We start from the raw sequence: 25,813 nt of genomic DNA, 5'->3' as shown, positions 1-25,813 counted from the left end.
TTATTCCAGAGGATCCAAGTTTGGCCCCCAGCACCCACATCCAATGGCTCACAACCACCTGTTAACTCTAGCTTTAGGGGATTAGATGTGCTCTACTGGCCTCTTTGGCTATGTGCACACATGTGGTATTCACACACCTAAGCATATAATTTAAAAAAGTCTTAAAAAATAAGTTGGAGCTGGGTGATGGTGGCACATGCCTTAAATCCCAGCACTTGAGGGGCAGAGGCAGGCAGATTTCTGTGAGTTTCAGGCCAGCCTAATCTACATAGTGAGTCCCAAGACAGGCTCCAAAACTACACAAAGAAACTGTCTCAAAAAAAAAAAAAAAAAAAAAAAAAAAAAAAAAAAAAACCTCACACACTGGAGATTTAAAAACTACATTCAGAGGTTGGGGATTTAGTTCTGTGGTAGAGCGCTTGCCTAGCAAGTGCAAGGCCCTGGGTTCAGTCCTCAGCCCTGAAAAAATAAATAAAAATAAAAACTACATTCAGATAGTAGACAACAATATATTCTTGAGTTTGCCATACATAGTTTCTTGGAGGATTTGTTGAAACTCAGGCAGATGTTCCTAACTACAAAACCACTGACAAAAGAAACACACTTTGAGGCAGGGAGGCCAGTGAGAATTCTGATGAAACAGACTTCATGATAAACACGAAATCTTGAAGGGAAGGGCATGTTTGCTTGGTGGTGTAGAGCAGAAGCAACAGCATCCCCGGGGAAGGGTGGAGGAGAGAGAATGAGGTTAAACCTTTGTCTGACAAAGGGTGACTCTCCATTCCAGGAGATACACAGCACCACTGAAGGTGTCATCTCTACTGAGTCCTGCTCCCTTGCTGCCATGGAGTCTGGTCCTAAGTTGTATTGACTTTGGCTGTCCCCCCATATGTTTTTATGACAATAAAGTTGCTGAAGTTAAAGAAGAATTGAACTGTGATGCTTTGGGGCGTGAATGGTGGAGTGTTGTGAAGCTGAGGCTGGTAACAACCAGGGTGCCCTTAGCACACTTAAAAAACATCTTATGTGCTCCCTCTGTGTGGTTTGCAATTTCTCTTGGCCTACAAAGGAAAATATTTTTAGCATGTAGCACACTTTGTGACAGACATATAAACGCACTGAAAATATAATTTTAGAAAAGCATCTGGGTTTGATCATCCCAACCCCAAATAGGTTCTGCTTTTTCAATGTAAGGACCGCCACGGCACTCTGCTGTGAGTATGGCAGTTTCTCATAAATGTGGGCGGCATCGCTGGTTCAGTGTGTTTTACTTTGTAAGCAGTAAATACTCTAATGATTTAAACAAAAAGCCAAATTAAAGGAGGCTTCTTCTGTATTTTGCCTGTCCTTCAAACAGCAACATTAGTGGGTCTCCTCTTCAGGCACATTTAGACAAAAGACATAAAGGAGCATTTTGCTTTTCTCTCTCTCTCAATGAAGGGGGACCTGTAGTGTTCACCAAGCAATCTGTAGGAATTTTAAGGCTAACAAGTTCAGTGCAGTTTTCTCATCTCTTGCTGATCAGCCAGGTTAACATCTGTGGATCACTGACTCACACCTAAGACCAGCACTGTCCTTAGTCATCCGCACACAGGCCCTGTAATCTGCCTGTTACCTGGTCTTCCTCTCGGTCATCTCTCAAAAGGAAAGTGGAAACAGTGTTTCTTGATAAGTTTATAGAACACCATGCAGGAAGGTAGGTGAACTTCCTCCCAACCACTACACTGAGTCTCAAATTTAGCACAATTAAGATTCCAAGCCGAGAAAGACATGCCTCTTAGAGGTGACCAGGCACACCTATGATGGGTAGAGAAGCAGAGAGATGTCGACAAGGGCCCTCTCAGGGTCACACAGCTCAGTGGTAATAAAGCTGGCTCCAAAGCTACACCCAACATCTGAACTACCTCCTGAATTCAATACAATATCACCACTGCTTATCGGAACCTCACAATAAAATGGCTTGTGAAACCACCAGCTTGAAGGAGATACTGTTGGCCCCTTCACCTAGCCTGCAGTCTTGTTCACTCACCGCACAGTGATGTCATCTTGCATTTTATGTGTCAAACCATTTGGAGCTTACACTGTGACAATGGTAGCTACAGCTCGGCAGTACCAGAAAGAGGACTTACCAGTTTGTAAAGGTCCAGGCAGAGGACACACCCGGAAGGGCAGGGACTCTGCTGAGTGACCTAAACTCTCATTAGGGAGCATTAACTTCCATACAGAGGTATGTGACAAGAACACTGCCCTTCTATAAACACATTTGGACTTTGGTGGTCTGACAATCACTAACCTACCCTGACTTGTGACACACTTGGTGGCTGGCTGCCACCTGTGTTCCTCTACTGCTTGGTCTCAGCACAGAGGACAAAAGCTAGGGGCCTAAGATGGGAACTCACCATTGAAAGCCAAGAGGATGCAGGTAACATCCCTTCAGTGCTTTAGCTGATACAGAAAGATTTTTTTTAATGACCATTTGCCTTTCTCATTTGTTCATTTTGGTGGTCAGACATTTATTATCTAATTTGGTTTCTATTTCAAGGGAGAGTAGGCTGTATCTACCAAAGGGCAAAACCTAAAGTAATCTGCAGCCACTCATGCCAGAAACAATGAGCTCTTGGGTACACTAAAGGTCTAAATTGCCCATGCAAAGCTCTGGTCCGCACACAGAGCTGGCCTTTAAAGACAGCTAAGAGAAGAGCTCGCATGCCCATCATGTGAACTGGTGAAGCACCTTGGAGAAGACAAGTCCAAGGAGAAAAAGCAATCACCATTGCTCAGGGCCCTCCACTATGTGCCTTTGTGGTATCTATGTTCACCAGAAGCAAAGACGGATTTATGCTGAATTAGGTTAAAAACATTGCTAAAAATTACAAATGACCTTAGTCTGGGCCTTGGCTGTACCACTAACTAGACCTTCAAGGGCTGGCAGATGGCAGCACTTCTCACAGGACTCATCTTACCATGGCGAGGAAATAGGCATGGTTCTCCAACTGGTGATTCTAGAAAAGATGAAGCAGAGGAGGCTGTGCCCAAGAAATACACCATGCAAACACCAAACCTATCTGGTTCCACATAATGGTTCTTCACAATGGAGAAGGAAGAACGATCCTGTTCTCTAGAAGCAAAATACTCTGGTAGCAGGAGCTGGAAAAAGATGCCCTGGGCACTGAGGAAGGACCCATTGGGAGCCACTGCCTCAAAACTCTAGATGCTGGTTTTACCATCAAGGTGTGCAATGATGCTAGGTGATGCCAGGCAGAATCAAGGCACCAACTCACTGGCCTGCTCCTTGAATTCAGGAAAGACGTACATTTCTGAGGGACAGTGCTGAAGAGGGAAAACTAACCAGAGAGGCTGGGGCAGCTCTTACAAGGCATTAGGTGGCTCCCATTGACAGACTTATACTCCCTGCAGCTATCTTCCCACCAGTTCTCTGAGTTTACACATTCCTCTCTAAAGAGCTCTCTCAATGAAACAGTCTCATTACAGTGAAATCCTACAGGGCAGTCTTACTTGTTAATGAGTGGCATGCTAGTCTGAAGGGCATCATGTGAGTGCAGTCACATGGCTTGCTTACACAGCAAGCCTGCTGACTTGTAAATGAGCTGGGGCTTGATTTGGCCTCTGAGTTGAACATGGCAAAAACCAGAGTCAACCTCCACAGCTCCTCCTAGGTCTCTGGCTCTGGGGCAGATGCCTCTGTGCCTTGTTGATCAAACACACTGACCTCACAGGCAGGGTCTTTACCCTACTATCCAGCACACTGGGTATTGATACATGGTTGTGCTTGAACAAACACACTAAACACCAGAGCAAGTTCTGGACTATATGGGAAGAATATGAAATTGAAGGATGCTAAATGCTTAACATGTACTTAGAAAAGGAAAGTTGAACAAAAAGATTTCCCAAAATACAGCATAACTATAGATCCTAACAACTGACCCCAGATCTACTCATGCAGAGTAGGAGCAGCAGGCTGAGCCTAAGAGCTTTAACTTGGCTCCTGAGTGATCCTGATAACCAGTGGTCTCTGACTCAAGCTTTTGGGGGCTATTCTTCTAGTAGGCATCTTTTCTCTCTTTAACAAATAACTTGAACCACTCACTACCAACTCCATCTCTCTCTTCTTGTCTGAGGTAGGATCTGGTTCATAGCCCTAGTCTGCTTGGAGCTTATTATGATACAGAGCAAGATGGTCCCCCGGTGTGCAGCAACATCCTGCCTCTGCCCCCTTTTGGGATCCCAGGAATGTGCTACCATGCATAGCTCTTCACTTTTCCAAAGCTTGTTGCCCTGCCTCCTTTCCCTTCTGCCTCAAAAGGCACAACAGATTTATTTTAGTTTACTAAACAAATACTAGATTTCTTTACACTGGTGCCACATGTCTCAATGTATCTGCATCAATTTGGCCTAGTTTAGAATCTTCATGTTTCTTTCCCCAAGCAAAAAGGTCCTCTGATGTTCTTCAACCAAGAAAGCCACTCTCACATGAATCATACATAAGTTTTATGAGCTCCCTTTAAAAAATGCATGTTCAGCTGAGAAGCAGCTCAGGGGTGAGGCACACAATCAGCACACATGAAGCCTTGGATGTGGGCCCTACCAGCATAAGTCCACCTACACAAGCATAATGCTTAATATGAGATCCTAAAAGACACAGACCTTTGGTCTCGTTCTATTACCAAATTCTCTGGGCACCACAACATTGGCATTTCAATCAGTTGGCCATACTTATTTACTTTTAATACATATATATGTATACATGCAGGTGTGGATGCATGTATGTGCATAAACATGTCTGTGGAGGGCTGGGGCCATCCTCATGAAGGCAGTTCCCCTCATTTGATATAAGGACCTCTCACTGGCCTGAAGCTTATCACTTAGGCTAGACTGTCTAGTTCCCATACCTTCTTTAAAGACTCCTCTGTATATGGACGAGTCCCATCCCACCCCATGTGCTCTCTGGCTACATACTATTGGTCAGATAGTTAATGCTACTTTTTAAGTATTTGTATAAATGAACAACTCTCTTTTTAAGTATTTGTATAAATGAACAACTCTAAACGTGAAAGTTCAAAATTGAAAGGCAAGGGCAAGGTCAGTCTAACTGACTCTTCCTCCCTCTCCACTGAATCACTTCATCCTGTTGAGGAGAAAGTGTAACACTTCACCCAGGGAGTTATCTTTCCAATAGGTCTGCTGGCCCACCTGGCCATGCTGTGGAATTACCACTCAAGCAACTGTTACAACATCAAAAGTCTTTGGTGACTCCTGAATCTTGTTGAGACCTCCCTGTATCATTTTCAAGTTCCCATGTGATCTTGTTGTGTCCTGCCTTACTGGTCCCCTTGGCAGACATTGCTCTCTCTACATAATAAGCGACCATACACCTATTCCTAACAGAGGCTGGAAAGATCATGACTCTGAATCACAAACACATCACCCTGTGGACTCCATCAGTAATTTAAAAGCAATCTACTCTTCTGTCACTGGTGCAGAACCACCATGGTACAAGTGGTCTTGGGAAGGGCTGACTAGAAAAGGCGACTCCTGCCGCTCTTCTAGCAAGAAAGGAGTCTGCTCCTGGAGTGAGACACAGTCCCCTGTGCTGGCTCTGACACAAGCTCACCACAGCTTTTCATCACCTACCATAGCTCACATGGGCGCATCAGTCCCCGCCCACAGTGACCTTCCTGCCTTCCACCTCAACCCACCTGCCCTTCAGAACCAGCTTCCAGTTTCACTGTAGTCTCTTTGCTTCTCTAGCAGGGAGTGATATGCCCACAAGATCTCTAAAGCTAGCTTTTGGGTTGCTTTCTGCTGTAGGTTGATTATGTATATACTTTTTCCCCTACTGAACTCAGCACCTTCTCTCTCTCTCTTTTTTTTAACCTTTCTAGAGCTTTATTGGGAGAGAAAGGGGGAGAGAGGGGGAGAGGGGAGAAAGAGAGAGAGAGAGAGAGAGAGAGAGAGAGAGAGAGAGAGAGAGAGAGAGAAAGGGAGAGAAAGGGAGAGAAAGGGAGAGAAAGGGAGAGACAGAGAGACCGTGCAGAGGGAAGAGAGCAGAAAGAGAAAAGGGATGCACAGAGTGTCCACCCGCTTTTTAAGCTGGGACACTGTCCCAGGCTGATGATGCAATTAAGGACAGAACCCTTACATCCCAGACTTTCACTTATTATTAAAAAAAGCAGGTAGATGGGAATAGGGGCGTCGTTCTTCTCAAAAACTGCTTCCAGATGATTTTTTGGATATCGGTTGGCTCTTGGGGGAATGGAGAAGGGGAGTCTTCCAAGGTAGACAGGCATTGTGGGATACTGTCTGTCATCCGTTTGTTCTGGAGACATGTATCCCTCTTGGCTGTGGCTGGGAACCTTCTGTCTGACAAGATGCTGGTGACAAAAAAAAAAGTTGATGATCTTTGGACTCTGGTTCTGTGGTCAGCACCTTCTCTTATCTTTGCTCCACCCACAGCACCTCATGAAGAACAGATGCCTGGGCACAGGAAAGGTGGTGGGATGGGAGGGCTCATTTCAGCAAAGATGGTGCTTCCTACTATCTACATTGTGGAGGCCTGTGTCAGGATGGATCCTGGAGCAATGCACACCAGCCCCTTCCACTATCAGGAAGGGTTAGAGTGGATTCTTGAACAGTGCACAATGTCAATGCCTGCTCCTCTGCAAGATGGAAGAGTGAACTCTTCCTTTGTTTATTTCTTACTTATTCCACTAGACAGGGCTTTCAAGTTTTTTGGACTAAGTACTTAGCATCTTTTGGGACCAAAAACTATACTCACCCCCCCCCCACACACACACACAAACACACACACACTCTATACTGTGAATGTGTTGCTCTGATTGGTTGATAAATAAAATGCTGATTGGCCAGTAGCCAGGCAGGAAGTATAGGTGGGATAAGCAGAGAGGAGAATTCTGGAAAGAGGAAGGCTGAGTCAGGAGAGACTCCAGTGAGCTGCCAAAGGAGCAACATGTAATGGGACACAGGTAAAGCCACGGAATATGTGGCAGTATATAGATGAACAGAAATGGGCTGAGTTTAAGTGTAAGAGCTAGTCAGTAGTTAGCCTGAGCTAATGGCCTAGCAGTTTTAATTAATATAAGCTTCTGAGTGATTATTTTATAAGTGGGCTGTGGGACTGCCGGGGCTTGGCAGGACCTGGAGAGAAACTTTCCAGCTACACTCCACAGGATTAAAATGCTGTGAGGCTGGCTTGAATGACCTTTACTGGGTTAAAGATTACCTAGAAATTTGGAATTTGTCAGAAAATTAGAGGTGAGCTTTGATGTGGGCTGACCTGTGTCACTTTCAGGTTGGTGTCATAAACCTCCAGTATCTCAGAGTGACTATACTGGAGGTAGAACCCATCACAGCAAAATGAAATCACTTGTGCAGGCCCTAATCTAGTGCAACTGGTGTCCTTCCTAGAGGAGGAGATAGGGATGGAAAAGTGAATGTGCATGTATGCACACATATACACATGCATCCACACATGCACACATTGGGGAGAGGGGATCTGCAAAGCAAGGAGAGGCCTCAGAAGAAGCCAACAGTATTTGGCTTAGATTTCCAACTTTCAAAACTGTAAGAAAATCAAACTGTTGTTAAAGCTGCCCTGCCTGTAGTACTTAGTTACAGCAGCCTAGCAAATGAATTTGAGTATTGAACTATAAATGGGAAAATTAAAGAAAATTGGGCTAAAGATGAAAAGGTGGCTCTGCTGAGCAGTACAGCAATTTGAAGAGGCTGTGCAAAGCACCAGGCACCTCAGTGGACTGCAAGTGGCTGCCATGAGTCATGCTCATTGCAGATGCTGCCTCAAGCAAGCCAGAGAGCTCACTCAGTGTATCCTTAAAGAGCCTTGACAAGATGTTCAGTCACAAAGTGACTAAACAAAATGACAGCGAATTTATCCAGACACACAAGTAGACCATGCCATGGGCACCTCCATGTGAATATGATAGAAATGTAATTTGATGAAAATTTCAAAATAGTCTCAGTTTTCTTGATTGACCATTAAATGTAGAATATTTATAAATGCCCTAGGATTAAGTATTCTAATAGCCTCTGCTATTATGTGGAAAACATTATATGAGCATGCTACGAGAAGCCTACAAGTCATCCTTCTGAGAAACCCGCTGGCATTTTCTACACAGAAAACCCATTCTTGGCTACAAGAACACAAAACCTCTGCAGCAGACCCGACTGCCTTTCCTTAGTTCTGCGACTGCAGCATTTCTCTGGTAGGGCTTCCATCTTCCATTATTGGCTTGTGTGACCTTTGGCAACTTCTAGATGTTTGCTTGGAAAAGAAGTGGCATTTCCCCCAAGATGGCAAAATAACCTTCTGTTCTCAGTTCTGGAATTCAGGCCAGTGTGGGAATTCAGTGGATCTCTGCCTGTTTCCAGGGCATATAATGCAACTGACCTGCCAGTCATCTCACTGTTCTCTGTGCTGCCCTTTTTTTTGTTGATTTTGATTCTACTGCTGGGTACATTCTTCTGAGAAGGTGTAGGTGCAGATGGATCTGAGGTTCACTTAACAGTGTGAGGACTTGTTCAGATCTCTAGGAACAAGTTGACTAGGAGTAGAAATTGAGAACAGAAACAAAGTGGGAATTAGTTCCTATCTTTGAGAGGTCTGCTTGAACTTGGCAGTACAACTCTGCACCTGTGGATTGAAATACACTATGGACAGCAACAGAGACCTGTGTTAGCCATCTCCACTTTGACTTTGTAAACTTAAGATAGTTTCACTCAAGTCTACTACGTGAATGACTTTAAGGTATGATGACTTATATGTTAATCTAACTAACAGCTTCAGAACAGGTATTGCTCAGCAGGACACATAGGCCATGAGAACAGTTCTACTCAACACCACACACACAGGCCATGAGAACAGTTCTACTCAACACCACACACACAGGCCATGAGAAAACTTCTACTCAACACCACACACACACACACACACACACACACACACACACACACACACACGAACATACACAAACAAAAATTAGTTTCCAAAAAACTCAGGTGGAGAGTGTTAGAAGATGATACAAAGTGTCAACCTTTGGCTACCATAGTTGTATGCACAGGCACTCCCCCCCACCCCAAAAGTGTATATACATATACACACTATATACACAGAAGCATTTTTTTAGTTATTACTTTTTTTAGCTATAATTTCGTGATTTTTTTTTTCAGTCAGAGACTTGCTATGTAGTCTACACTCAGCTGAAACACATGATCTTCCTTACTTCAGGGCTGTAGTTATAGGCATGCCCCATGACACTCAATGCAGTTGCTACATTTTAAAAGTAAGGTATAGAAGATAAAGTTTTAATAGGTTATTTCATCTTACAGTATCTGAAGGACTGGTCCGTGACTCCTGTGGGAATAAAACCTAGAGACACTCCAGCCCCTTATGTAAAGTGGTGCAGGTACAGCACACGGTCTTTCAGCTGTCTCCAGTTTGTTCAAAACCTAGCAGAGGGCACACTCCTGATCCAGTACGTCTGTAGGTGTTTAGTTCAGAGATGGTTTCTTTTAAAAATACTTTGACCTGTAACTGACTGAACTTGTGTAGAACCCAAAAATATGGGCACCAACTGTACATGTGTGGCTAACATGCACTCAAACACTACATTTCAATATGTGGCTGAATTTTTAAAATTAAATGTTTTACTTCATTTTTCTTTTTTCTTCCTTCCTTCCTTTCCTCCTCCTCCTCTTCTTCGTCTTCTTTATTCATATGAGGCATCTTAATCTGATGTTTTTGCAAATTTTATCTCTACCCAGATACTAATTTTAATTATAAATGCTTGGTTTATATTTTTATTTCATAAAATCTACAGTTGAAAAGTAGATTCATTATTATACCTGAATTGTGTCAAACAACAATAGATTTATTAGCTTTTAAATTTATACATATTTAATTAAGATTAGACTTAAGATTCGGCCACTCATGCTAAGTGTTGGCACAGGCCTGCAACCCCACACTCAGGAGGCAAACCAGCAGGTCTATGTGTCCCAGGCCAGCCTGGGCTACATTGCAAGTTTTAGCTCAGCTTGGGCTATGTAATTGGACCTTGTCTCAATAACTAACCAAACAAAATTCAGGAGTGTGGGTATGCTAGATATAGTTCAAGTGCTCAATGCTGTGCATTGCCAGCCACTACTCTATCAGACAGTGAGCCCCTGAGCATCAAAAGGGCTCAGCAGAAGAATGGAGACATGCTCAACACGGTAAGTGATGTGGGGATGCACCAGATGTAACACCTCTTCCTGGGAGACAGCTTGAGACGCACACAAATAGCAACAACATAAAGCCAGTTACGATAGATTCAAAACAGAAGACAGATGCTGGAGAGATGGAAAAGAACATGTGTAAAAGAGACTGATGTTTGGAGTCTGGCAGTTATGGTTGCCCATATATGCTCAGAAGGGTGGGACAAAAAGTTCTAACAGGATAGCCTTTATGCCAGAGAGAGCATTTTTAGAACACTGCCAACAAAGAGAGTTTCACTGAGGATGGATTTGAACTGTTTTGGGAAAACTCACTTGATACTGATGTGGATGACAGACAGACAGAAAAAAGTTTGGCTGCTACATGACCAATTAGGTACTGCACTAGCCCAGACAAAATGCAATGAAGAAGCAGTGCAGGTTCTCGGAAATAGCATTGTGGATTTGCTTACACAGGGACCTCAGGACTTGACAAGTTCCAGAAGGACCTTAAGAATGAGAGGAGGGAGCAGGGCAGTGGTGGCGCACACCTTTAATCCCAGCACTCGGGAGGCAGAGGCAGGTGGATCTCTGTGAGTTCGAGGCCAGCCTGGGCTACAGAGTGAGTTCCAGGAAAGGCGCAAAGCTACACAGAGAAACCCTGTCTTGAAAAAAAAAAAAAAAAAAAAAAAGAATGAGAGGAGGGTTCAGAGGCTCTGTAGCAGTCAAACCAAGGAGAACAAAGAACCTGGATGGAGAAATGCCATTTCTAGTGCTTCGTACAGAAATGTACGAAGGTTAAAACATGACTATGTGGGTGAGGGGGGCCTTAGGGCAGACATGAAAAGAAACAAGCATGTATGGCATTGATTGAGTATGTCAGTCGAGCATCTGGGCAATGGTGTGATGGCAGTCAGCAGTCTTCACTCTGCCTGGGGTCTAACACAAATGGGATTGAGATGGCTGTATGTACACACTAAGACACTGTATAGAAGGTCTGTGTATCCTCAGGAGGGTTCTGGAACCAATCCCTGGTAGGCACCAGGAGACAGCTGTGTACTATTCCAACATGAGGTTGGGGAGCTGACAAGATTTAGTGTGGTGCTGTCTCTCGGGAAGCAGCACAGCCATCAGCACTTGCTCTTCAGCTTGTATCAAAGGTAAGTAATGGAGATACATCATCTAAAAACCCTTAGGATAAAGTTCTAATTTATTTTTAAAAGGCTGAACACCTACTACATAGCACAGAAAGCAGGTGTCAGCAGGCCTGGATCACCACTGAGACTGACATAGTAGTAGCTCCACAGTTCAGACTTTGCTTCTGGTCTTTTACAAGTGGTAGAGAGAATACCCACCACACACAGGGCCCTGACTTCCACCTCTTGTATCTCAAAACCAAACAAAAAAGGTAGAGAAAGCACAAAATATGTACTTATAGATTGTGAATAATGGCTGAAAAGATGTATACCAAAGCGTATACATCTCTAGATGCCAGCCACAGTGGCACACACTTGGAACCCCAGCACTTAGGAAGTACTGAATAGAGGGTGGGGCAGCCTCAGCTATGACGAAGTCCAAGGCCAGCATAGGCTATAAGAGACCCTGCCTCAAAGACTAATAAGTCACCTCTGGGTCATTTTAATTTTCTTACTTACAGTCTTTGTATATTCTAAAATATAAAATATGCAATGTTTTCATAAAAAAAATTGTCATAAAAGGCAACAAGACCAAAGACATAGACAATTCCAGTCTTTATAAGGTCAAAGGTTACAGGGCTGAGGTATTCTTTAAAGAGGTTGGCTCCAATTCTTTGTCTCTGTGGGTCTCGTGCCTACTTCAGCTGTTGTTGAAGCTAGGTCCATTATTTTTATAATTTCCATTCAGCATAACTGTAAAGGAAAGTTGAGGCAGACCTTCCCAAGAAGACAAAAAGCCTCTGCAGCCTGTGGGATGGAAACTTCCTAAGAGAACATGGGTCTCTGTCATCAGAGAATTCAAATGCTGGAGGACAGAAATTCTGAAGAGAACAGAGAGCAGAGAGCCTGCCAGTGGTGCTCTGTCACTCCAGGGCAGGCTCGCTAGTAACTTTATATTACAATGACGGGAGGAAGAACAAGGTGTCCCATTCGCTCTCTGCCCTGCCAAGTATTTCACTGAAGTGAAAACAAAAAGGAACTTACAAGGAGTGTGAAAGGGGCTGAGAGCAGGTAGATCACTAGCAGCCACATAAATAACCAGAGAACTGGTTGGGGGGAGAGGGAGGATGATGAAAAGACACCCTGTGATCACTCACCAGCCAAACTTATGCACTAAATCAGGCTTGTTTCTGTGTGCTGCTGCTGTCTTCACTGAACAGTTATGCACTCAGGGAAATGACAGTGGGCCTTAAAGGTAAGTTATTAGCTGGTAAGCCTCATTGCGCCTGTCTGTTTGGACATCAAGTTTCATCAGTTCAAGGTAGAAAGTCTGTGCTAAGCTGTCACTAATGCAATAGAACTTCGGAAGAAAAGGTTCAGCTCAGAGGCCCATCTCACTCTTCCTTATTCCTTCCTGCAGTTTGTAAGAAGCAACCTCAAGAGGAGGGTCAGCCCAGCCTCATACTTCACCTGGGGCAGCCTACTTCTGGGCATGCACTGCTCAGGGTTCAGACTTTCCTTCCCTCCGGGCTAGCTGATGCAAAGAAGGGGCTTGTTCTAGAGCAGGGAATTGGGGGTTGGCTGAGCTTCCAACGAGGCCCAGCTTTCAGCCACACCAAGAATGCCTAGGGGCCTTCTACAGCCTGGCTTAGGCCCAGAAAGCAGACTCCACAGAGACTGCCAGACACGCCCCCTTCTAAAACACGCAGCAAGGGTGAGGCTGATTCTCAATGAGTCATCTTGTTTGGAAGTCACCTTCTTAGAAACCGCAGGCTCTCATAACATACCTGATTTTTAAGTGCTGCCTTCCAGGCCCCGTGTGGCTCACCTCACCGGTTCTGTTTAGTTTTCATTTCTTTTTTGGTTCCCAGAGAGACTGAACCAAACAAGTAACTTCACGGGTAGTGTCCATTTCTGAACTGAAGGCAGTGCCTCCCAGTGAGCTAATGGTGGCTGATAGTAACATTGCTCCTTGTTTGAAGGCTATTTGAACACCTTACACTGCATTTCACGGGTCACAGACATTCATAGACATCCAGGCACTTCCAAGCAGAAGCTCATATAACCAGCCACAAAAACAGAAATACGCAGGCTACAGGGACTGACTTGTCTGAATGCGGGGCCAAATTTTCACTGCCACAAGGGTGTGTCCACAGCCACCAAGGCCTACTACAATAATAAGCCTGGTCCTTAGCCCAGCATTCTGGCTAGGAAGTAGCCAGAATCCAGGAGCCTGGATTACCCAATAGATTCTAGAAGCATGGACCTGGGCGATAAACAGCCCCCTCTGCTCTAGGCTAGGTGTTCCTGTAGGGCTGGTAAAGACTTCTCTCTTACAGCTACCTATGACCTGAAAGGGGTGGGGGAACTGAGTCCAGATCCCCAAGACAAAGCAACGACTAAATGGGAAGTGGCCTGATGCAGGCCCTTAGGTATACTAGGGAGGAAGTTGAAAGGCAGAGATTGGAAGGAAAACAAGTATCATGGTCAGGAAAAAGCTGTGGCAAACCAGATTGCCTGTTTGGCTATACCCAAGACCCAACCGGAAGCCTGCTGCTTAACCCACTGCAGGTACTAAACTGTTGCTTGGAGACTCCACCCAAAATACCTAGCATGCTTTGGATGACCTCACTTAACCCACAATGCAGTGGCCACTGTCACATCCACCTACACCCCACAGTACTCAAGCCAGTGGCTACTGGGAGTCAGCACTTTCATAGACATATTTAAAACATCACAGTCTGGGCTGAAAAGCTAGCAGCAAGTTTTACTCTGTTGCTGAAATAGTTATTTCAGGTACCTTGGGTATTCCGGAACACTCAAGCCAATCACGGACGATGTTCTCAACAGACAGGCCGAGCCTTCAGAAACAAAACAAGAACTTAATGGTTAAATACTTCAAAGCACACATGGCCAGGACATGGCTAAGTACTTGGGCAGAGGAGGAACCCACCACATCAGGGTGATCTCTGCAGGAAACAGGAACACCTGTACATGGAAACTGAAGAGTCACAGACACATAGCAACAGGTGCTTTTAATGCTTTGAGGTGACCTTTAGGAGGACCAGGAATGTTCCTAGACTGCCTGCCTGCTAGAGAAGGTGAGGCAAGTATGGCAACACATCTGTGAACTGGACAGTAACACAGGCTACAAGAACAGGGCACACTGTGCTCAGCCCACCTGTCTGTTTTCCGGGTAGGAGCACATCAAATCTCTCTGTGCAATATTATGAATGCTTGTTACATTGGCTGAGATTGCTTTGCTTTCTTGCTCTGCTTATAAAATCACTAAATATCTGGGATATCAGTAACAGCTGGTCTTCCTTCAGCAAACCCACCTCCCTTCATCCCCTTCCAGACAATTCCTGCCCATGCCCAGTATCTCTGCTCACTGGCCCTAAGCCAGGAAGAAGGCTGCCTGCCTCCTTGGGTAACCCCTGTCACTCCCCGTCCTCAACTTGAACAGTGTCTAGCGCACTTGGGACTGGATGATTTGGTTACATTACTTTTACTGTCTCCTTGAAGCTCTCTAGCTGCCAATCCCAGCACTCACCATGTTCCTGATGGGAAAACAGGTTTCTGTGGAGATACTTTTACATGAATGAATGAATGAATGAATGAATGAATGAATGAATGAATGAATGATGAATGAATGAGTACACATTTCTTGGGGCGAGGAGATGGTTCTGCAGGTAAAACCTCTGCCATCCAAGCCTGATAACCAAAGTTCCATCCTAGAACCCACATATAAAACTAGTTGTGGAGGCACACCATCTGGAATCCCAGAACTCCTCTCATGGGAAGAGAAGTGGAGACAAGACAGCTGCTTTGAAATCTGTGGGCCAGCTAGCAGAAAACAAGAGACACCCTGCTTTAGCAGGGTGGAAGTTGAGAACTGACTCTCCAAAGTTGTCTCCTGACAACCACGCACAGGCACATAAATAAATTTAAGCATCAAAGCAGCTCCCCTCTACAATTTCTCTATTGACAACAAAAGTTGTAGAAATATACAATATAATAGAAGGCCAAGTGGTCCACATGGGCTCTTGGTTGGGAATCAGCTTTCAGTGGACTGGGGAAACAGCACCTACTAGGGAAGAAATAGATTATGCAGGGAGAGGGTCTGAATTTCTACAGCCAGTGTTTCTCTAGAGGACTAGCAGGAAGAAGATGGGAGAGAACCTAAGAAGACAGAGGGACTACCTCTTCAGGTCTTCCTGATCTTCAGAAGCAGTGGAATTTCTGAATATACCTCATATGAAAGCTGGATACCACCATCACTAGGACTTTTCATCAGTTGCTACCATTTAGTAGTGTCAACCCAGTGCAAACAGCCAAGTGCTCTGTAAATTTTGGGCTCAGAGATAAGTGAGTGTGAAGGGAAGAAGCTGCTCTCCAGAGCATTTTCAGGAGGACCACTGTCTTCCCTTGGGTTTGGAAGAAAGCCTGGAAACAGTCAGTGGACTTGGCTGACCAGACAGGACTAGAATGGTGGATCTGACTGGCCACTCAGTGAAAAGCACCACAAGAGAAGGTCCCAGAAGACAGGTCCCTGCTCCTCTTTCAGGCCTGGTAAGCTGGTGTACACAGAACTGGCCCCAGGGCTCAAAGCTCAGGGCTGCTCAGGATGAGAACAGGAAATGGACCCTTGTACCAAAGGAACTGTGTCCCAGAGGCAAGATCAATGGTAGGTAAAGGTGGGGACAGACTGCCTTTGTTTCAGACAAGAATAGGCCTTCAACTGAGTCATTTCACTTCATGTGTAAACAGAAATCAGTCTTACCTGCCAGCCTTACACATTTCAAGGGAAAATTACTACTACTACTACTACTACTACTACTACTACTACTACTACTACTACTACTAAATAAAAATAAAGAACATTATTTCTTTGGATGCAGGTAGGAAGTATCCTTCACTGGCTTCCTTTCTAGTCAGACTTCTGTGGGCTACACTTCTGACATCTCAGTGACCCTTAGGAAAGCCAAAGCCAGAGGCATTTCTAAGACATGCTGTACCTGGCATCCAGGAAAACAGGCCCATAGGATAGGAAGGGAAGCAGCACTCAGAATGCTTAGAAGTAGCATGGATGACCAAAGGGGCTGGCACACTGGATGATCCGAGATCTCACAGGAAGGGGGATTACATGTCCTGAAAAGGCAGCATCTGAGGGGTGACTTAATTGCCATTTTTGAGTGATTTTACAAAAGATGGTGAACAGCTGTTGGGCATCACCACAGAGCAGTAAATGCCAGGGCACAAACATCATTTCCTTTATGAAATTTCCACTGCAAGACTCTTCCCTCAGTGGCATAGAGGAGAGGCTGGGCACTGAAGACTGAGAAAGTAGGCGTGGAGCTAAGTCCTCAGGCGAGGAGGCTGAAGATTCGGCAAACATCTGTATGAGGTAAGTCTCTGGTGGTGCTATCATGTCTACCAGCTCAGGTGAAAACATGTCAGGGATTGAACTGTCTCTGAGGAACAGATGCCTCACAGAACACCAGCAGCTTGCAGGTATGGGGTGTGGAAGACCATCTCCTGGCTCAGGGAGGAAAAGTGGCCTTAGGACACCAAGAGGAACATCCAGAGAGGGTCTGAAAGGGAGGCAGCACTTGAGCATGTAGTCGGAGCAGCTGCATTGTCCTGCATGCTAAGACAGGGCCACTGGAAATGGAGGAAGACAGAGTATGAAGACCCAAGTGCCTGTCCCACAGAGACAAGGTAAAGATAAGACTTGGCCGAGCCAATAGCACCCAGGATGGGACGAGAAGAAACCACTATGGCTACAAAACAAGGCTTGAGGCAGGGAGACCACATGGTAGGCTGCTAATTTGCAGGCGTGTGTGTAAGCATGCATACACACACTCACTTTGGAGGCAGGGTCTCATAATGTAACACAAGATGGCCTCAAACTCAAAATCCTCCTACTTCAGTCCCCTGAGTGGATGTGTTACCACTCCAATGCCAAGGGCATGAAGTGCTAGGGAAGGATATAGGGGGGCTGGAAGATGGAGGGTGGACTCAGGACTCCATCAATCTCTGCAAGACAATGTTTTACAGAAAGCATGAGACTACACTGTGCCCATCTACAGCCAACACTGAGGGTTTGTTCACTGGCAAACAGTAAAGCAGATACTGTTGCCATATTCAGTATCAGCACACAAACTCTATGGTGGCACTAAAACAGAAAACAAAAACATCTCCAAGCACTACGAAGTGAAGGCACAGAAGTAGCAGCTACCATTGATGCACCTACTATGTAAGAGCAGTGCAGACAAGATTTCACCTACACCTTAGAGAACAGCAAAACGCCAGCATTATTATGACTTATGTAGAGATGAACAAAATTCTGAGAGGTTAGGAAACTTAACTAAGGCCACACAGAAAGTACTTGAAGAGCTGGGATTCAAATTTATGAAGCCCCATTTTCCTTCCCATGCTAAACTTGGGCCTCACGACAAATCACTTGCCACAGCAGTCTAGACGGATCCACAGAAGCAGAGCCTGCGCACCTGCGCCCAACACTGCTTTCCCTTCTCTCTAACACTTCTGATACTGAAGGTGGCCTGCTTCCTGCTGTGGCTGCCCTGCTTGTCATCTCTCAAATAACGTTTTTGAAGAGAATGAGAGGCCCTTTCAGGGCAGAGATGTGAGGACATGAGAGCTCTCTAGGCTACATTCAGGGGCAAAAACTGTTCTCCCTTAACTGGAAGGAAGCTCAAGTTTTCAGATCACATTTCTCTGGAAAGATCTGAAGCATGTTATAACCATGATCACTTTGGTCCATGAAATTGCTGTGTGAAGTGGGTGGCAACTTTTTGAGCAGGTGTTGAATCTACAGCCTAGGTAGACTCTGGTCATAGTCAGTGTGTCAGGGGGATTTCTAAGGCCCTGGTGTTTGTGCAGACATCACACTGCACTAAGCCTGTCTGGGGAACTGTGGAATAAGATGTTAGACCATAAGATGATGCATGAATTACCCCCTCCCCCTGAAATGTAACCAAGCAAAGCCAAGCTTGAGGTGCTATAGGTGGCCTCATCTCCAAGGAAATGGGAGCTGATGTAGTGGGTAGTCATTCCAGCTTTGACCTGGAAGTTCCAACCCCCATTGAGGCTTCCGGTAATGGTCACACCTACAAGGCGGGACTGAGAGAGGATGCTGAAGACCTGGGATCTGGATGCAGGGGCTCTCTTGGTTCCTGGACCCTGGAACTTTCTTTGTAGACCAGGCTGGCCTCGAACTCACAAAGATCCGCCTGCCTCTACCTCCCGAGTGCTGGGATTAAAGGTGTGTGCCACCACCGCTGGCTTTGCCCAGTACCAGATCCCGGGTCTTCAGGGTCCTCTCTCAGCCCTGCCTTGTAGGCGTGACTGTTACTGGAAGCCTCAATGGGGGTTGGAACTTCCAGGTCAAAGCTGGAATGGCTACCCACTACAAGCCACCATATTAAAAAGGCCAATTTTCTGGGAAGAAAGAACCACATGTTTTCAGAGCAAAGAGAGCATCTATGCTGTTCTTGTTGTTCTGATCATTATTATTATGGACATGGTGCATCGGTGATTAAGGGAATAGCTGACTGTCACAGTCTGACCACAGTGTCTAAGCCAGTGGTGTGTGTTGTCCTTTTGAGGTCTCGTGGCTTAAACAATCACAGCAGACAAGCTGAGGCATTTCCATGTAGCCAGGACCCAGGACATACAGGAAATGACCCATCTGCATGTCTTATCGCTATGGAAATTGATTCCATCCAGATAGCTAACAGAACACAGACCAAGGCTGAATGCCCTTCATATCTGTACTAGGGCATTCATTCTTACAACCCTATGGCTGGTACCTGGTACTGGGAGCAGCAGGAAGTGCTGCCCACTGCCTACTTGCTTGTGTGGACCACTCTTCACAGGGCAGCCTGGAGTTTAAGTGGGTTATCTCCAGACCCTCTGGGCTATAAATATGGCCACACTTAGTTAATACAGAAAGGGACAGAACATGCTGGCATCCCTGACGTGATACTGCTTAGAAAAGTAAGCTGAGTTTAGAGCCTAGAATGTGAACAAGTGATCTTCCCACGGCATGGAAGTGAACAGATACAAGCAAAGGCTTGCGGGAGGATAGGCTGCACATACCTGGATGTGCTTGCTGTGGTGGAGAGAAGCAGCAACTGTACCTCTGCATGGGCCTATCAGCTTGCTGGGGATTGAATGTGATGCTGCTATCATTCTTGGCTCCTGCCTTTGGCCTCCCGGGGATTCTAACACTCCCATTCTGCTGCTCCTTCCATAGCCCAGCACACAGTCACACCAGCTTTCACATGAAGCAAACAGCAGGCCTCAACAACTCTGAAAGTATAGGTACTAGACAGAGAAAAGTAACAGAGTTTGAAATGGAAATGTCCTTGTCCTAGAATACTACTTACATTCTGTACAGGTTTTTACACATTGATAAGCACACATGGAAGCAAACTATGTGTCTCAGAGCTTTCCAGAGTATTGCTCATTTTCTTGATCAAAACAAGGCATTTGTGCTCAGATAGTTAATGAAGACTGCTGATGAGGCATGGCAACTAACTAAGTGCTCCCTGCTCCATGGGGGAGGAAGAGCAAACACATGAACATGCACACACAAACACCATAATTGACGGGCAAGTATTAATTAGTAACTGTGGCTGACACCAGAACCCGGGAGCCAAGGCTGCTGGACCAACTATTCCCTAGCAGGGCATAGCTTTTTGGCAGAGGGGGATGGTGCACCTGTCTGGATGGCCTCCTGAGCCCTTCACTTTGTCCTTATCTCCTTCCCCTCCATACTGATTCTAGGGACAAGCAGCTGCCCACTGCACTTCAGAATGTGGCTTAGTGACCAAGCAAAGCCAGGCTCATGCCAGGTTCCTCTATTCAACTTCACAACTAATCAGCCATTCATAACTGTGGCACTCCTCAAACAACCCATGGCTCTCTGTTCATTGCTTCAGAGCCCGCTGCCATTGCACCCATCACTGATATAACCCCAGTTCGCAAGATTTCTTGACTCAAATGCTCTAGTGGTCTCTAGTGGATCTCCTGGCTTCTAGCCCTCCCACCCCCCTTCCCCCACAATGCCTTGCCAGAGACATTTCCCAAGGCTGCAGCAGGCTCTGACTTCAGGTCTCATTTCAAGTTGAAGGCTGATGAGTCTGCTGTCTGCGCCCCCAGGATCCACAACCTCACAGAGCCCTACATATATGGATTCTAATGCCCCGTGCTAGTGATTATAATGAGCCATATTTTTGGTGGTTGGCTAGCATCTCTTTGAAGGCTGGTATTGGATTTATTCTTCCCTGTCTTACATAGTCCAGCCTAAAGCCTGCTATAGGAGATGCTTCACAGAGAGTGTTAATATATCGAGGCAAGACAACAGTGCAGAGGCGGCATGACACTGAAGCACTAGCCACTGTGATTGGCAAAGCCTTGCCTGCTCAGCATGGCTCAAGTGCCTAACACATGTGCCAAAGGATCAGTTTGCAAATGGGGCCAAAGATTAGAGGCTCCAGGGGGTAGATGTGCAGTCTTTGGAGGCCCACATAAAATTAGTACAATATGCTGCATAGGTAATAGAGCAAGCCATCTGTTTGAGTAGGCAAACTAGATTTTGAGATTAGTTAGCCAGCAAGAAGATGTTTAAGTTTGAAAATATACTTCCAATACACTTGGTGAAGTAGACTTGCTGTAGGCAAGAGATTACTTTAACATTTAAGGAGAATTCTTAATGAGATTTAAGCCTGCTAGTAAAGCATGATCCCACTGGGAAAGGTGCCCATCAAAGAGATGCAGTGAGTGGTTGGCAGCCACATAGGGCATCGATGCTGGCCTAATCTCCACAACTACAACAAACGTCTCTTTGTGGATCCAGTGTGTTGCCTCAGTAAATATCCACTACAATAAAATCCAGGCCCTCAGAGCCAGAGGGCTCAGGGCATCCAAATGAACTCCATACTGCATCACGGAGATTAAAAGTAAGACAGATGTCCCAAACTAAAAGTGTACTGTGCTGTCTCACTGGAAACTGCCATGTCTCTTCCTTAAGAACTTTGCCCCAAAGAAATGCACTTTAATAACTAACAGAAGAGTCAGTACAACACATCTATAAATTAATTTCTCCCTCCCCCTCCCTCCCCACTTCTTCTACTCTATGACCTAAAGAAGGGCCTCTATACTCTATCAGAGAACCTGAGCTATTGTCCTGAGGGCAGGTATAAAAGAAAAGAACATTATTGGCACTGTAGTACAACAGTCAGCCACATGCCTAGGCATTGTGAGGCTGTGAGCTTAACATCCAGTTATGAGGGGTAATACAAAAACCTTCCAGGTTTATTCCTGAATAATGAATAACCACATCTGGGATGATGTTTGCAGCAAAATCACCACCTGTGCTGGGCGGTTTTATGTCAACTTAACACAAGCTAGAGTCATCTGAGAAGAGGAAACTTCAGTTGAGAAAATGGTTCCTTAAGATCTGACTGCAGGCAAACCTGTAAGGCATTTTCTTAGTTAGTGATTGATGTGGCAGGGCCCAGCCCATGGTGGGTGATGCCATCCCTGGGCTGCTGGTCCTGGGTTCTATTAGAAAGCAGGCTGAGCAAGCCAGTAATCAGCACCCCTCCATGGCTTCTGCATCAGTTCCTGACTCCAGGTTCCTGCCCTGTTTCAGTTCGTATCTTGACTTCCTTCAGTGATGAACAGTGATGTGGAAGTGTGAGCCAAATAAACACTTTCCTACCCAAGTGGTTTAGTCATGGTGTTTTATCACAGCAATGATAACTCACTTTACTTAAGACACCATCACAATATGTCTGCTTAAACAAATAAACAAATAACAACAAAATCAGGATGCTAAGCTGAAACATTTAAGGCCTTCCACACAAGGCTGTTCCTCAGTGCAGCCTCCTGACAAGCTGATTGTCCTGCCAAGTCACTGAAGCTGCAGGCCATCTTTGTGAATGAATGCAGAAGGGCAGGAGTCAAGGAATCTATCAAGTACATGGACTTTGCATGATGTACAGATTAGCTTCATATTTGCATGTTTCTGTTCTATTTAAAAAAGAGTGTTTGTTCAGTAAGATGGCTTCATGGGTAAAGGTTCACTGTGCCAGCCTGATGATCTGAGTTCAATCACTGGAGCTCACACTAAGGGTGGAAGGAAGATAATCCACTCCACAAAGTTGTTCTCAGACTACATATGTGCTACAGGAGACTTTCAACCGCCTTTCTCACCCTTCGCTGCCAGGCTTGCTGAGGGGAAGGACAGCAGCAGCAGGAAGGGTAAGAAGACGTTTTAAGTCTCAGCTCTCTGCTATTGCTCTGACCTCTTGGGCTTTTAATTCTGTATTTAGTTCTGTGTTTCTTATTTAATAAGACAGTTACATCTACAGGATCTTTTCAACATTAAAAGTGAAATGGGGCTCTTAATTCCTATACTGGTCCTCACCTTTTGTCTTCTGGAATGCTCTCCAACAGCATTTGAAGGAAATCCTGAAATAAGAAGAAAGCAAACCATGAAAGCTGTCCACCAGTAACTAGCTGCCCAACTGTGCCAGCAACCAAACATCAACTGTTCAATGCACCTAGGGTCTGACCACACATAAAAGAACTGCCCCCTTACTTTCCCATGCACTCGCCATGAAGTCTCCCTCAATGCCTAGAGATCCACGACTAACCTGTTACACATGCAGTGCTCTGGAAAGAGGCCAGACTCAATAGGGCAAGAACCAGCTGAGCTACAAAAGATGGTCCCAGTCTGAAACTCAGTCCCTTTTCTTCTCCTGTGTCTGTGCAGTCATAGGACATCTAAGGATGTGTAACAGTACCATGTCATGACTTACACCTTTTTCCCAAGCTACTTTCTTTTATTGTGGAAAATTTCAAATAAAAGCAAAGTAGAATAATTAACCACCCTGTTCAAATTACGCGAGCTAACCTGCCTTGTCCCATCCATCTTTCCTCCCTTTAGAACTATATTAAGAAATCCTGAATATTATACAATGTTATCCATAAATGCTTTGTAAATCTCTCTAAAATATAAGGACTCTGTCAGGAATAACCACAATATCATGGACCTAAAAGTTCAAATATGGATGCCTGTTTGTATCTAATTTATACTTTGATTGTGGCCACCTTTCCCATCCATCTCTGGAATCCTCACTGGGTCTTGACTAGTGTTGTCAGATATAGGCCAAGTAGTTAAACTAGAAGATAAATACACTAAAAATGATTGTTTACTTAAAGTTAAGACTTAACTGGGCTTTTCTGCTCTGTCTTTTTATTTGCTGAATGCAAACTCCAGCATAAACTTCTCACCATCTGAATGTCAGATGGGTTAGAGGACACAAAAGAAGAAAAAGCAAGCAGGAAGCATAACATTTTTGCTATAATGACATTAAACAGTGAATAGGATCTTTATCTGGAGGGTTTTTTCTTGTTTTCACTTTTACTTTTTTATGCATAGGATATTTTGCTATGTCAACATTACACAATTTCCTTTTAATATAGCAACGAATACAACTTTGTTTCCTGTTTTTCTAAGTTTGTACAGTCACTTTTCTTTTTGAGACAGTTTCTCGATTTGTAGCCCATGCTGATCCTCCAGATTCAGACCGCACATAGATGTGAGCCACAACACCTGTTTATCCTTGAAGATTTAACAAAGAGAAAAACTTTTAAGGCATTCGTGATAGCCCATGCCCGTAATCCTAGTACTCAGGAGGCAGAGGCAAGAGAATCAATTGGAGCTTCAGGTTAGCTGTGTGAATCCCTGCTTTAAAAAAAGTACAGTGCTCATACATGAAATTCACAAAAATAAATACATTTTAAAAAAGTTAAGCCGGGCGGTGGTGGCGCATGCCTTTAATCCCAGCACTCGGGAGGCAGAGGCAGGCAGATCTTTGTGAGTTCGAGGCCAGCTTGGTTTACAGAGCGAGAACCAGGAAAGGTGCAAAGCTATACAGAGAAACCCTGTCTCCAAAAAACAAAAACAAAACAAAACAAAACAAAAAAGTTAAAAAGTAGTCTTTCAAGTGAAAGCCCAAGTCAGCACACACTACCAGAGCAGGGGATGGGAGGAACAGTCCAGACCTTTGCAACACAGCAGATTGGACAGCAGAGTTAAGTGACTGCAGAGCAGTGTGCATGGCAAGGTTCTCCTTTTCCATCATCACACTGAGTCCAGCCATCACTGCATGAGCAAAGCCAGCCTGTGGGCTTATGGGGGGGGGCATCTTTCCAGAGGTGAAAGGTTCCTCAATGAAAGAACTAGTGAAAGATTTCTCTTACAACACTGTGACTAAAATCCCTCACACAGACAACTTAATAGAGGAGAGGCTTACTGTGGCTCATAATTTTTGAGGCCTATTATGGCATGGTGACTGGAGTTCTGCAATGGTGGTGGCTTGTTCACATGTTACAGAGGAGGACGCAGGAAGCAGGGGCTGGAGCCAGAACGGCTATGGTATGCCCACTCTTCTCAGGAGCCTACTTCTGACAGCTAGGTCCTGACTTATAAGGGTTCCACAACCTCTGCAAACATTGCCACCACTTGGAGACCAATGGATGCAGTGAAATGGGAGGTGGCAGCCCTGGATTGTTTACTGCCTCACAAATGTACCTACAGTGGACATACAGAAAAGCCTGCTCAAGAAAAACAATACTAGTATTTAGAATGTGAAGAATTTTTTTTCCCTTGAGGTTCTTTTGTGTGGGGTGAGGGCTATGCATTTGTGAATGTGGAGACCGGAAGTCAGCCTTGGATATCATTCCTCAGGTGTATCCACTTTGTTGAGAGTGGTTCTCTCACTTGGCCTAGGCCAGACAGACTGGTCAGCAATCTCCCAAAATCTTGTCTGTCTCCTCCTGCAATTACAAGAGATGGCTGGCTTCTATACATGGGTTCTGGGGACAAACCTGGTCCTCATGCTTGCACAGCAAGAACTTTACATCCACCTGAGCCTTGCCTGAGGGTCTTAAAGTCATTATTTCTATTATTTTAAAAATTACTGGGACTAAGGAACTAGGTTAGTAGTAGAGTATTCACCTATTATTTAAAAAATATTTTGTAAAATGTTGCATTAAACATTTATTTATCATGATCTAATTAATAGATCTCTTTGTAAATCACTGTATTAGTGGATCACTGACGTATTAAGATTTTGATTTTTTGATTCTTAAAAATCCAAGAACTATAACTATGTAATTATAACTCATAATTATAACTTCTTACTAATTTTACCCCATTATGTCTATATGGTACCTACAAACTTATCTCCTATTTTCCTAGTAATTTATGCTCAATTATGTGTGTGGGGGGGGAGATGACATTAACTTAATAACAAGGGGGAAGAATTTAATTGCTTGAGAAGCAGGAAATTCGGAGTTAACTTTAATTTTACCCTTTCACATTTTCAAGT

At 44.7% G+C, this 25,813-nt stretch overlaps 1 protein-coding gene across 2 annotated transcripts in view; it reads right to left on the bottom strand.

Annotated features, from left to right (window-relative positions):
• LOC118584362 (aminopeptidase O (putative)) overlaps nucleotides 1-25,813 on the bottom strand; it is a 317,174-nt gene that overhangs the window by 79,889 nt on the left and 211,472 nt on the right. For both annotated transcript variants that reach the window (XM_036188550.1, XM_036188551.1), the window contains 2 exons: nucleotides 22,843-22,886; nucleotides 14,182-14,242 (listed from right to left, as the gene is read on the bottom strand). In XM_036188550.1, the coding sequence (XP_036044443.1) occupies nucleotides 14,182-14,242; nucleotides 22,843-22,886 (105 nt within the window). The remainder of the gene's footprint in view (nucleotides 1-14,181; nucleotides 14,243-22,842; nucleotides 22,887-25,813) is intronic.

Source organism: Onychomys torridus, chromosome 5 (assembly GCF_903995425.1).
Source record: "Onychomys torridus chromosome 5, mOncTor1.1, whole genome shotgun sequence".
NCBI lineage: Eukaryota > Metazoa > Chordata > Mammalia > Rodentia > Cricetidae > Onychomys > Onychomys torridus.
Note: the sequence above shows the minus strand (reverse complement) of the source record. Positions and strands in the feature narration are given on the sequence as shown.